At 39.4% G+C, this 14,793-nt stretch overlaps 1 protein-coding gene across 3 annotated transcripts in view; it reads left to right on the forward strand.

Moving 5' to 3' along the window:
- Nucleotides 1-253: 253 nt before the first annotated feature.
- SREBF2 (sterol regulatory element binding transcription factor 2) overlaps nucleotides 254-14,793 on the forward strand; it is a 107,407-nt gene continuing 92,867 nt past the window's right edge. The window contains exons 1-4 of one of the 3 annotated variants that reach the window (XM_075182860.1): nucleotides 255-565; nucleotides 13,779-14,141; nucleotides 14,447-14,576; nucleotides 14,610-14,655. In XM_075182860.1, the coding sequence (XP_075038961.1) occupies nucleotides 484-565; nucleotides 13,779-14,141; nucleotides 14,447-14,576; nucleotides 14,610-14,655 (621 nt within the window). In that variant the 5' untranslated portion in view covers nucleotides 255-483. Of the gene's footprint in view, nucleotides 566-13,778; nucleotides 14,142-14,446; nucleotides 14,656-14,793 lie in introns of all 3 variants that reach the window. The other 2 variants (XM_075182859.1, XM_075182858.1) reach the window with 2 other exon arrangements.

Genomic DNA, 14,793 nt, shown 5'->3' on the forward strand with positions numbered 1-14,793 from the left:
AGAAAACACTCGTGTGCTCGCACTTAAGAGGTTAACAATGAGATCACATTTGTCAGTACGCTCAATGAGGGAGTCGCCGTTAAGGGGCTTTCTATAGCACCCAACCCCATATTCAAATGAATATCCCCTGATCACTGACGTAGTATCACCCCACAGCATGCCAAGCTCTTCCATTGGTCAACGGCCTCTGGTCTCATTGACAACAAAACAACCTGCACGCGCTGTGACGAAAGTAGTGGGTGGGGATGTGGGTTCTGGGATTGGAAGGATAGGAACCAAACCTCTCTTTCATCCTGTTAGTTCGCTTCGGTCCTTGTGTTCATAGTGAGGCTTGGCGCGCAAGGCGCTAACGTCACAGCATGGTGGAGGGAGGTGCTGGGCGAACATGGCGTTAGTTTCGCCTGTGACAGGTCGCTGAGGTATAGACACTGACAGTAGCTGGGAGAACAGGGAGTGCGAGCAGAGCGGCTCTCTGGCTGCCGTATGGAAGCAGCTGAGTTGAGCATGGAAAACATGGAGACCTTGACGGAACTGGGGGATGAACTTACTCTGGGAGATATTGATGGTGAGAAACGAGCAGACGTGTAGAATGGGAGGTGTAATGCAATACAATGCACGGCTATATAAGTTGATGAGTTTCATTGCTTTTTCTGTATATCCTGGCTTGGTGCTAGGCCGCAACTAGCATTTACTGTTTGTACTTTATCGGATGCATATAATATTTGGGTGCCCATACAGCCAACCTTACGGAGGAGCTTATAGGGATACTTTACTAATACCAATAATTTCATGTTAGAATGGCGTATCTCCACGGCAGTCTTATTAGTTTTAATTTGTACAGTGTGACTCGGATGTTGAGTTTTATACTTTTTGTTCTCAAGCTTACAATAGTATCATTTTCCAGAGGAAGACAATAGTTTCTTAAATGTTTGGCTTATAAAGGGACAATCTGGTGTGTGTGTGTGTATGTGTGTGTGTATATATATATATATATATATATATATATATATATATATATATATATATATATATATAATCTCTTGTATGTCACCTACTGTATGGGCGTTATTGTGTTATGATGGAAGAAAATGATTTGTCTGAAAAGGGTTAATAACAGCAGAAATGGAAGCTTGTCATTGGTGTCATTCATAAGATGTGAGTCATTGGGGGTGGATAGGGTAAAAGTTGGTTGAATAGCTGTCATTTTACAGAAAGTGGAACCCGTCTCTTAAAATTTCATGATGTGCTTACATTCTCTTGTCTTTCAAATTGTGTGCAGGTGATGTCTCTCATTGTTCCTGTTTAGATAGTATATACAAATAGATTATATGTATATTGATTGTGTTAAAAAGTGTGTATACTGTAATTGACCTTGTTTAAAGTTTATGCAATTACTCTGTGCACTTAATTTAAAAGTCGTGCATGCTCCTTAGTATTTAGATTTATCTTTATTTTGCAGCAAAGAGTTAAATGGTTTAAAAACAAACTATAATAAAACCTATGACCAATGAAAGAGTACATGGGAATAAAGCATTGCATGGATTATAAAACTCCTCATTGGAGCACACAATTTAAATTCCCAACCAAGCACATAGACTTACGCTGGGAAGATCTGCCTACAGTACACTGCTGGTTATGAGTGCATACACACTTCCACATTTGCCTGACATCGTTGGTCATTTTTTGGATGTTTAAGAAATCAAATGACATGTGCTTTGGTACAATAAAACATGATTATGGGAGCATACACACTAGTGCAATATATGAACAAACGGTCATTTATCATTTGATAGGCACAATAATTGGTTGACAAACCTGTAGTGTTTACCCAGCTTTAGGTCCATTTTTGTTAGAAGCCAGTTAACCTACCAGTGTGATTTTGGGCTGTGGGAGGAAACAGGAGTACCTGGAGGAAACACATGCAAAGAGAGAACATACAAACTCCACACAGATACGGCCCTGGTCGGGATTGAACTCATGACCTCAGCACTGTGCCTCTGGTACATATATCCATCCCCATTAGATCAGAAGCTCAAGTCTGATGTAGCTTGGGAAATTGGCTCCAAAATCAGAATAAGAAGAAACCTTTATTTGAATTTTTTTGACAGCATAGCACTTTATTATGTTTCCCATTCTATTCCACTTTATTAGAGTGTACTTGGAAACATAAGTAAGGGACAGTAAGATAGTTTCTGCAGGTCTCTGTAGATGAAATACAAACCAACACTTTAGTTTCCATTTAAAATTGTATTGTAAACCACAATAATAACTGAAAATTATACCCTCTGTGCTTTAGGGCAAGAACGAGCAACTGAACTCGAAAATATAGAAAATAGGTTTCATATGTATTAACAGATGAAACCACTGTTATATTCTTGGCAGCTTACATAGCGTTTGTTGTAATGAGGGTATCAATAAAATTGTATCTTGAAATTTGTTAGATGTATTGCGAGTGGATAGCCAAAACTCACTGGTAACAGCACCACTTAAAAATTTCAAATGAACAGCCTGCTTTTAATTAGAAAATTGAACTATACAATTCCAATATATAAGTAATGAAATATTTGCTGCACATTATTAAATATGTTCATTAGTGAGCTTTCAATTCCACTCATTTCAGTGTGCAATGCATTGAATTCTACTAAAGAGAATTCTAAGAACATACTTTGTAGTTTTAGATTCTGTTGATGGGTTTGTTTATTTCTTTATGAAATATTTAAATTTGTTTAATGTTCCATAACTTATTGTACATTAAAATATTTAGTTTTTTACTCCAATATAAAACCTTACCACAATGATCTCTATCTATTTGTACCACTTTCATTAGTCTATTTTTTTTTTCTTCTCACTATGTACTTCCATTTTTCTCACATGGCATCACCTTTAACCAATAATCTGCCCTGATGTTGTGTCTGTATAAATCAATTAATTGCACACACTGTAGGGACATACAAAATCTGGGATATTAATAGGAAGATTTTGGTTTTGACTTAATAAGTATTTAAAAAAATAAATTAGTAATGGCCTGGCTGCTAGTGGGAAAAATCCAGTTAAATAACAAATTTGCTCTTAAGGAGAATTGCTAAAACCTCTTTTTTTATAAACAAATTAAAATGAATACAACACTTAGAAACACAGCTTTGATGTATTGAAGGCAGAAAATAAATAGTAAGAATTTGCTACATAAGAATAATACAAAAAAAATATAGAACATATTTGTTCTTAATACAGTTGCCTATAAAAAAATATAATTCATCATAGTTGTGTTCTTAAGTGCTGTATTCATTTTGTGCTACTTTGAATAAAAAATTATATGCAATATCCGGCCAAGGCTTATCTGTGTGGAGTTTGTATGTTCTCCCTTTATTTGCGTGGGTTTCCTCCCACACTCCAAAAACATACTTTTGACTAGGGTCAAAATTGACCCTAGTCTCTGTCTGGCTGTGTGTGTGTCTATGTAAGCTCAAATGGGGCAGGGACTGATGTGAGCGAGTTCTCTGTACAGCGCTGCAGAATTAGTGGTGCTATATAAATAACTGATGATGATAGGGTAAAGAGTAGTTACTTGCAGATATTAATATTGTTGATAACACTTGGCATTTAGTCCTCTTCTGCTTAATATTTAATTTCCAAACAAATTGATATATTCCACCCTTGTCCTCAAGGTTTTTTGGGTTTTCTTTCTAAATTTTAAGGTTATATTTTTTTTTTTAATGTTTAGTATTTATGTATATTTAGTATTTATGTATTAAGCATAACTTTGTTTATTTTGATTGTTTTTTTTTTTTATTTTTTATAAGCTAATTCACTGACCTCGTGTAAACATAATTTTGATTGGATTCATGTATAGCTAGTACTTTTTATGATTACTTTTAGTTGATTACAGAATATGTTGTGCTTGCTGACTCATCTTATTCATATGTATATCGCTCAATTTATGAAGGCACATAAAGTATAAGGTTCATCTCCTACTAACAAATAACTAAACCTACTAAAGGTAGTGATACTAGGGGAGGGTGGAGGGCGGAATCTTCATACTTTTGAAATATGTATTGGGGACTATTTCATTATTTATTACAAGCAGTGTATATGCAGATTCTCCCTTGGCATTCCACCGTTTTAAAATGTAAATTAAAGTAGTGCCTGATGGTGGATATTCTGTTACTAAATAAAAATGTTCTCTCAATTTTTATCTCGTATCATGTAGTGTGTATTGATATATGTATATCATATATTATTGCTACCAATTACAAAGCGCTGTACAGAGAATACTTTTTGTTCACATCAGTCTCGACTCCATTTCAGACTAAATTCCGTAATGCACACATATTCTTTTGTCAGCAGCCAGTTAATTTGCCAATATGTTTTGGAGAGGGGAAGGAAACCAATGTAAACACAGAGAACATACAAATATACACAGATAATGCCCGGTTCGGAATCAAACTTTTGACCCCAGTGCTGTGAGGCACAAATGCTAACTAACTTGTTGCCCCCTTTTTCCTTTTTATCTTCTCTCAAAAGCCATCCTGTCATTCTTGTCATGTAAATCTCATGTGTAATAATCCTCTCAAAACAATAGTGATGTGATTTTTGCTTCAAATAGTAGGTGTGACATCCTTAGGTTATGGGGTATGGCATCATTGGGAGTGTGGCAGGGAACACTAATAACCTAGTAGATGCATACTGTACATTGGAGAAGAGGTAATAGAGCTACACTTCTAAGGTTTATCAAAGCAGCAGTTTGACTACATATAACCTCCAAGGGCTATGTACGTTAGGTCATCAGCGAGTATTTGTACCTACCCTACAGCAGGTGCAAAAGATACTCCTCCGAATACTTATATATGCGTGTTTCGGCAGCTCTGCATCAATCTCATTTGCGTAAACACTCTTTTTACTGCACTCGGCCAACATTATAACGCTGCCCCCTCCCCCCATATACAATTTAGCAAAGTTGTCATAAATTAATAACTTTGCTAGGATTATTTTGCAATCTACTTACAAGTAGTTGCACAAGTGCAGCACATGTATATGTTTTGAGAAATGCTCCTGCAATCTATCAGCAGATGAGGTTCTCCTCAAATATATTGCTTTGTTTGTTCTGATATGAAACTGAGAGCACCTCAGATTGCTTCTTTTGTTTTTTCTTTTTATTTTAATATGTTTGTGCTGCAACATTCACAGTACTTCCATTCGCGAGTGACTTTTATGTCATGGTAGGAGCTGCATTCAGGATCCAAGATACCAAGGAGGTGCTTTTCTTTTGTATTTTCTCTCTCTGTGTCTCTAATGTCAGAAAGGGGGAGATTCTCGAGGGCTAAGGCTGGAATGACTGCTATGATAAAAGTTTACCCGTGTCAAATGTAACGCTAAATTGCCTTCTTGGATAGCCATGAATGCTTTGTTCTCGGCCAGCCAGTCTGTAGATCGGGTGCGTCTAGGGTCTGGTTCTGACATGATCGGAGCACAGTTCTGCACCCCTGTAATGAAGACGGCAATGATGGCGCAAGAGAGGGTTTCGCTGGAGGGTGGGTGCGTCCCATTCTGGGAATGAGCCAGTTTCTTACAGGAGGTGACCAATGTGCTTGTTGATACTGCTTGAAAAAGTCTGTTCATCAGACGAAACGCGTCGCCTTGTTTTATGTTGCCTACCACTATCTGAGTGCCTGAGTAATTTGATTGCTATTACCAAGCTTGAAACGCTATTATTATTGGGACCTATCATCCACACGTCATTTGTGTGTCTGGATCCGGATTTGGTGCGCACCGAAGGAACTGCTGTATGTTTTTTATCCTGACCCGCTTTCTGGTAAGGTGGTTAATCTTTGCCATTGCTGACAGACACTCATCATCAGCCGATTTGGATCCCCAGAGGTATGTGGTCTTTTGATTAAATAGAGCCACTGAAGTGGAAAGAAGCTGCACCTCTGTTGGACGCTTAACATACATAGTATGGTTCGATATACGAAATTGTTATTGAATTTCAGTCGCGGCTGCGACATGAGATCTTATTTTACTGATGATTTATAATATTCACATTCTCTTCATCTGTCTATTTACCGGATATTATTCATATTAGATCCACAATAACGGAACTGTTTTTATTCTCGGAGACATGTGGTATTTGATTGCCAATAGCCGCTGAAGCACTAATAAGCGGTGCCTCTATATGATGTTTCACACACACAGTGTGGTTCTCTCTATATATAGGATCATATTTGTTTTCTAACTGTGACAAGAGACCCCACTTTCTGGATAATTAACAGCATTTTCATTATTCCCTTGCACTGTTTGATGACTGGATAACATCTATATTTGATCCTTATAAGGACAGTTTTTTGAAGATCTAAACTCCAATAAGAAACATCATTTGCATGTACATGTAATAGTTCAATTTTAACTGTATTTATATATTTGAAGAGCAAAAAGGGAAAAACAATTTCTCTGCCTTCCTTATATCCTGCAGGATCCAATTAAATCTGGATATCCCAATTATATTTACCAGCTGGTGATAAATAGGTGTATTGGGTTGCATCGCAATATATGCATGTATATACATGATTGAGGTCATGTGATCTGTTTTTTATTGAGATCTATTTATATCTTTATATATTTATATTTTTATTTTGATTTTGTTTCTTAGAAAAGCTAGTGTATACATAGTATACGTTCCACCTTAACTTTGTGGTTGTCAGCATGCGATACATGTATTTTACACAGCTGTTTGACATTTTTTATTAAAAACCTATTAGGTACTTCTGCGCAACTCTCCTTTTTCCCTTTTGTACAATGTGCTTGTTGGGTCAACATGGAGGACTCCTGCGCCTGGTGTTAGACATTCCTGAGGTGGCAGTCGTGAGACTGTGGAGCCGGAAGTTCAAGGTGTCCTGTAGGCTGCAGTCCTGTTAACTTCTTACCCCTGAGGTTACTGCAAAATGGGAAGCGCCTCCAAAGGTAGATGCTCTTGTTGCACGGTTGTCCGAGACAACTACCATCCGCATTCCCAGTGCAGCCACGCTTAAGGATGGTGCGTACCGTAAGGTCAAGGGCGTGTTTAAGTCCATTTTCTTGGCATGGGGTGCCTCTGTAAGGCCTGCTTTGGCATCTTCCTGTTAATGCTTTAAAACCTAAGGTGTCCACGTTTTGCTCATTTTGTTTCTCCGGTATGTTGAGGAGACAACTGGTTCTGGACAATCGGTGGTTTTGATTTTATTTTAAACTTGTTTCTGGTTCAAAAACCAGAAAGAGATTCGGGCCTATCCAGAACCTCAAATCTTTGAACTCCCAATTACAAGTGCCCAAATTCAAGATTGAGTCCTTGAAGTCGGTAATTCACAGCATGAAACCGGACAAGTTCATGGTGGTTCTGGACATGAAAGATGCATCTACATGTTCCCATCTGGGAGAGCCAATTCAGTGCTCTTACTTTTGGTTTGACCAAGGCCCCACCGGTCTTCACCAAGATCATGGCATCACTGTTGAGGTCCAAGGGAGTTACGATCATTCTTTACCTTGACTATCTTCACATAATGGTGGAGTCACTATCGGTGCCTCTGTCCAATGTTCAGGTGACTGCTCAGAATCTGAAGTCGTATGGATGGATCTTCAATATCATAAAGCCCATACTGGCTCCGCCCCAATGGATGACTTTTTTTTTGTCTCCTCTTCGACACCTGAAAACACTGTGTTCTTGCCATAGGACAAGATTCAGTCCTTACAGGAGATGGTAGGGTTGGCTGTCAGAGTTCGGTACACTTCTGCATGAAGTTTCTGTGCAAGATGGTATTGACTTTTGAGGCGGTCCAGTCTGCTCAGTTTTATGCAAGGGAGTTTCAGCTGGAACTCCTTTAGCAGTGGAACAGTTCTTACCTGAACCTTTCCAGTCAGGTATTTCATTTTTCCCCAGGGGTGCATCATTCTATCCTTTGGTGGCCACAGAAGGACATTCTCTGCAGGGGTTGTCCATTCTTAATCTAGGATTAGATCTTCGAGATTAGGCAGCTGCATGTTTTCATGCCCGTTTCCAGGGACTTTGAACCCTGGATGAATCCAAGCTTCCAAACAATGTGTTGGAACTGCGAGCAGTGTTCTATGCTCTGGTCATTGTGAACCATTTGCTGTGGCATAGGACAGTGAAGATACAGTTGGACAATGCCAGAGCCATGGCATACCTCAATCGCCAGTACGGCACCAGGAGGAGTCCTCTAGCCATGCAAGTGACACGCAGAATCTTTCTCTAGGCCGAAACCCCTGTTCGGGCCATCATTGTGATCTTCATCTCAGGGGTGAAGAATTGGAAGGCCGATTTTTTTTTTTTTGAGTAAACACTCTTTACCCTGTCAAATGTTCTTTGCATCCAGTGGTGTTTCGTGATATTGTGGGCAGGTGGAGTCGACTACATGTTGGTGCTCTTCTGCTCCAGGGCCAAAGGGATCCTCTTGATGGGCGCCATTTCCATTCCCTGGCGGCTCCACCTGGTCTACCTGTTCCCTCTGGTAGCCATGTTAATGAGGGTCTTGCAGAAGGTGAAGAGAGGGTGTTCTGGTGGCTCCTGATTAGACTCGAAGGTCTTGGTACATCGACATTCTCGCCATGCTGGTGGGTCAGTCGTGGTGCTCAGACCAGAACTGCTAATCCAAGCACTGTTTTTTCATCACGGTTTACAACCTCTGGCTTTATTTGTGGGGCTGTTGTCTTTTTTGCTCGAAAAACTCGAAACCTTTCGCTTGTCTGAGTGTGTGGACCAAACTTGCTTCAGGCTCGAAAGACAAGTTCGAAGGTGTTCCCTACCTCTTCTTATTGGTTGTCCAGGTTACTTATGTTCTTACAGGATGGACTAGTAGGCTCTTTCTGACCTCTTTCAAAGAAGACTCACTTTGATGCCTGATGTGCAGATGTTTTTGCAGGATGTACTTCATGTACAACTTGCATATTTTCCTCTGGTTGCTCCTTGGGATTTAAACTTGGCGTTGAATGTTTTGGAGAATTCCCCTTTTGAACCCTTGAACTTTGGATTTTAAATTTCTTACATGGAAGATGCCTTCCTTTTGGCCATTTCTACAGCTAGGAGAGTTTGAGAGCTAGCAGTCTTGTCCTGCAAGAACTATGGCTGGTGTCACCTTGATACACGAAAGAGAGAGAGATACTTGTGGGATAAGATTTAGAAGGTTTTGGAGCCACTAATTCAGTTCTCAAAACCCTGACAATGTCTGATGAGAAAAGTAAGAGACAGAATCAAATCAGGGAGGAGCTAGATTTTAACGAAGGAACCCAAAGGGGACCCACTAAAACTAGAAGCACAACGGATACAAGCTTCACTGGGTAACCAACAGATACATTTGACATCTGCTGTTACAAATGAACTGTTATATGCTATTAACATATCCACTATTAATGCTGACAGCCTGAGCCGCAGCAGTGCGTGCCTTTTACGTTTCTTTACCAGGAGAGGAGATTAGACCCAGTTAATAGAAGTCAAAACAAGTACTCTCATACAGGAGGCACTCACAGCATACACTGATTGATTATATGGTATACCACACTTCCATTGCGAACTACACCTGGCCCTCTTTTAAGTCAATTTACTAATTGGGAGCTCAGAGGAGTAGGGCTGGAATAAAGTCTTGGCCCTGCCTACGCTTGAGTTAGTAGTTAGTTAGTACAGCCTCATCTACTCAAATAGATGGCATGAGCTTAATGGTACCTGTATGGAGTCATATACTGACATATTGTGAGTAGATCAGTCCTCATAACCTAAACTGCCTAGCCAGGAAAGTGTTACTAGTGTGGAGACCAAAGCAGACACATGTCATTCTTAATGATGTACATTCAGAATTATTGAGCTTGCATGCTGACAGCAGAACATGTTATTTCTGCTGAATTGCAGAAATGTATCATGCCCATTTTCTTTTCCAGGTAGATAGATTTTGCCTTATGCCTCTAGTGTCCTTTAACGTTTCTGCCATCCGATAGCGAGCAGCAGGTCCTTTCTTAATTTTGTCAGTATTACTCAGTATTTTATTACTATGTTTGTTCCCAATTGTAAAGTGCTACAGAATTTGCTGGCACTCTATAAGTAAATGATGGTATTGACACTTCCACCATATGTGGTAAATATCTCTGTATTTATCATAGTGACATCATGGTTTAAGCAAGGGATAACTATGGTCAACACCTGCAGGCCCTCATGGTATTCATGTCAGGTCTACCCAATTTATCTTAACTGCAGAACAGCAAGTTGCTAAAGAGTGTTCCATAGATGAACACCTAATACAGGTTATGGCAGAGGAGAGGCTGAAGGATATTGTTTTCTTCTGGAGTGATGGGGTTTTGGTGGGTTTGTTTTAAACTCACAGCCATACTTAAGTGGACACCCATCATTCATATGTGGTAATTGTTGTTTATATTGAAAAGGTCAATTATCAGTACACTCACATGTTCAGTTAGTAGAGAAGACCATATTCAGATGACCATATTAAATGTCCTAACTCAACTTTGTTCTTTGGTAGAGGCCGTAAAAGTGCCTTAAATTGGTAATACTGATCACCAAAAGGAGGTATTCAGCATTAAGAGTGTGGAACTGTTATTTACTTTTCATTTTTACATATAGATTTATTTGTATATTTTGAATTTGTTATTTCTCATTTAAGAATTGTAAATGCTGTATATGTTCCAGATCGTCTCATTCATACATTTGGAAATATTCAGTTTGCAGGTGTCTTGTTCATTTTTAACTGGGTGGTGGCTAGCACTGAAACTCTTCTTGATAATTGTTGCTTTTCCTATTTATTGTGAAGCCATGACCTTTCACCTCTACATATTTTCTTAATTACAATATTCTTGTATGCATTCGATATGACTATACTGCAATCTATGGCTAAAACCATAACTGTTTTTGTCTTGTTTTTATTTATTCATGACTAGGTGGAGTTATGGTGACAAAAGCCTATGTTTTGTGAAATCATCAGAACAACGCTGACCACATAAATTGTGCAATTCCTTGTTCTCACCAATTGCTTAAATAAACATTTTTATGTTTGTATCCAGTTTCTACTCTCCTTGAACATGAAAATGACGTATTCCTCTGTCATTAGGAAGATTAATATGCTACACTCCTCTATGTTTTTCATGAGCGTAGGGCAGTTCTTTGGACCAAATCTTCTTTCCTTCCTTCCTAAGGTGGTGTTCAGACTCCACATAAATCAAGATATTGTCATCCTGGCTCTGACCAGGTGTAGGTCTTCGGAGGTTGATGCTTCTCTTTGTTCTCTGGATGTAGTCAGAGCTTTGAACCTTTTGTGCGTAGGGCTCAAGGCATGCGCAAGGACTGAGAATCTTTTGGTTCTCTTCCTGGGTGCGCCACTTGGTGTTTTTTACTTGCCACCTTGTAGTCTGACGGAGACCTATTATAATAGGACAAACCATTGAACCATTGTCCAGACGGGCTCAACAGCCAGGCATAAATAAATATTCATTGATTAAAAAAAAAAAGTGTCCAGCAAGCTGGCAAAAACCACAAGCCTTTATAATTAAGTGCTGTAGACTGTACCACATAGAAAGCGTATTAAGTAGCAGAACTGTATAATGGGTCACACGATTGGCACCCTGACAATGCGTTCATAACGCAAAGGGTTTCGGGCCTTCGGGAGCAGCATGCCTGAATACAGGCAGTGTTTGAGTTCTTCCAGGCCACAAAAACTTACAGTAATAGCTGCAGGGACCTATCAACAGCCTCATTGAATTTTTATGAAGATTGTATGTTCAAATATAATTGCAAATTGTTGATTATAAATAAATCACACGGCTAAGTAAAAGGGTTTTTTCCCCCTTCCCCCACAGTAGAACGTCAGTGGGGGTTCCTCTCCAACAACCCATGCAATTTAAGAAACTGGGTCTTGTACTTAACATGTTAACTGAATCTTCAGTAGTCCTGGTTACATGCTGGAGGGTGTACTGATGGTTTCTGATTGGGTTCCACTTGTTCAATCAGGAACCAGCTACCATTTAGAATTTTTCAATATGTATCCATGATTACTAAAGCTCTCCAGCAGAGGTCCTTATTAATAATAGGCCATTCTGCTGCATTGATCAAACACTCACTTAACAGTATGCAAAAGCCTAAAAGGACGGTAAAATGTGTTCAATACTTGTTTTTACTATAGTTTTAGAGACGATTATATGTTTTTATAGCAGCAACCATATTGAAATGGAACATGTAGCATTTGAAAAAAATATGTAACTATCTAAAATGAATACTTCAAAAACCAAGGCATCTACACTGGTGAAAATTCCACCAATATCTTTCTAAATCTTGTGTATAAATTCTGTTACACTAATTTTTTTCTCATAGTGAAACCACGCTAAATAAATAATACTCACGAACATAAGGCACAAACTGAAAATTCATGTTACAGTGAATAATTGGTTTTATACTTTTTTTTTTAGATTGGTATTATTCAATTTGTATGTGGTCATCCAATCATCAATATTATGCATTTAAAATACAGATTAATCTGTGCCACTGTACAGGTTTCAAAGAGTAGGAGCTCACATGATTAGTCCAGTGTTGTATCTGTAGGTCAAGAATAAAAGAATATTAAGAATTAAATTAAAAGAAGAGCATTGTGTTATGGCTGACAGGGAGCGCCATAAATTTGTAGAACAGACTGTAGAGGTCTTCACCTATAGCAAGCCGCCTTTCCCGTAGAGCTGGACGAGCTCACAGGTACTTAGATGCCCCCAGGGCTTGAACTCAAAGTAGTACAAGTTTATGATGTCGCCACAGCACTGGCGAGGGCCAGATAGGAGACAGAAAGGGAGTCCAGTAGTCAGGCCGAGGTAAGAGGCAATGGCAGACAGCAGCATGAAGTCCAGGCAAGGGTCGGAGGCTGGCAGCGGGCAATGTATCCAGAAAGCAAACTAAGGTCAGTGGTCACAGGCAATCCAATTGGGTCAAAGAACAAGCCAGGGGTCATACACTGGAAATCGGGTCTAGCAAAACAGCAGAGGAGCAGGAAACAGGAACAGGGAGCCTAGCTACACTGAGAGCTATAACTGGCAGTGAAGCGCTGTTCTCACTGCCTTAAGTAGTGAAGCAGAGTGCCAGCGAGACTCCTCCCTAATACATCAATACCCAATAAAAAGCCATACTAGCATTTCCATGCCCTGAATGCATAAACAATAAAAATGTATATAAGAACTTACTGGATGACCACCGATATGAAAAAGAGGTTTTAACTTCTCCTGCGCGCATGAGAGACAGAGCGTCCGGGTTGTTGCCCAGGCAACCGGGACGGTGAGGGCGGAAGTGACGTCCCGGTCGTCATGGAGACGGCCGGGATGCCTGAGACCACCGGAAGTGAGCCGACGGGAGCCGCGACTCCTAACACATTGAAAATGTATCCGTTTTAAAGTCTCCCTATGTTTATTATTTGACCATTTATTCCACTCATTTGTTGGATGCAGTATATAAATACTGATGTAATTGTAATAAACAACTTTGAATCAAAAGTAATAGATGATAAGTAATTTTAACAGAAGAAATTTCAATTTATACAAGAGGAATACCATTTTGGAGAGAATTGATGGTGATTGAAGTATCTGCAACTTCTGATCATGTATTTTAATATATTGCCATTTGTTTGATCAGCAGGAATAAAAAAAAAAATCAAATCTTTAAAATTTTGCAAATGTATTTGCATTGTTACTGTGTGCTTCTATATATCCGAGTAGCTTAAAAAATGTTTAGTAACCTTTTCCTTTCTATTTTTGTTTCTTAGAAATGCTTCAGTTTGTTAGTAATCAGGTGGGAGAATTTCCTGACCTGTTTGAGGACCAGCTATGTCCTAACTATCAAGGAAGTACTGCAATGGAGACTAGTGTGCCCAAGACTTATAACCAGGTCCAGCCACAGAATTATCAGACTCCAACACCACAGCCTCAAGTAGTGTCAGTCAAAGTTCCTGTCCAGGCTACTCCTCAAAGGACCACGCCGCTTCTTCAGCCTCGACCTTTGCTCCAGTCCCCTCCACAGCTGCAGCAGCAGACTGTGATGCTGACCCCAACCTTTAGCACAGCTCATCACACTCGCTTTATACAGCAACCACTCATCTACCAAAATGCTGGCACCACCAGCTTTCAGGGTGAGATATGTTAATATTTCCTTGTTTAATATGCCCAAAGAAAACTGAGCAATTGTCCTAACATGTGGTGTGTTGGTTTTTTTTTGTTTCACTTTAAGTGTTGAGCATTGCACAAGAATCACTGATATTTTCAATTAAGTGGTGCAATATTAAAACATTTATGTTTTGTAAACTATATGGATCATTTCATTGTTCAGTTCTGTTAAAATAATACGGATGTGTCTGCCTAGACTTATGGTAACTTTCACCAGTTTTTTGCTCAATGCAACTATTTTGTGTCTGACTGTTTTGATTAATGCTTGCAGTGCTGCAACCACAAGTTCAGAGTCTGATGACAACGCAGGTGCAGCCTGTCACCATCCAGCAACAGCTGCAGACTGTCCAAGGCCAGAGAGTACTAACACAAACGACCAATGGAACCATCCAAACACTGAGTCCAGCCACTCAGAGCACAATCCATACACTGACTCCAGCTACTGTTCAGGCTGTAACACCACAAGTCCAGCAAGTTCCTGTAAGTGTGTCTTATCTGTAATCTTAGATTGTTCACGCAGTTCCATTCCACAGAATCAAAGCTAAATTTTAGATCATAGTTTTTAAAACTATGCAGATGTGAGCAAAATGTCTGATATAGCAATCTTGTTTGTTTGTT

This window comes from Mixophyes fleayi, chromosome 8, assembly GCF_038048845.1.
Source record: "Mixophyes fleayi isolate aMixFle1 chromosome 8, aMixFle1.hap1, whole genome shotgun sequence".
In the NCBI taxonomy this organism is placed as follows: domain Eukaryota; kingdom Metazoa; phylum Chordata; class Amphibia; order Anura; family Limnodynastidae; genus Mixophyes; species Mixophyes fleayi.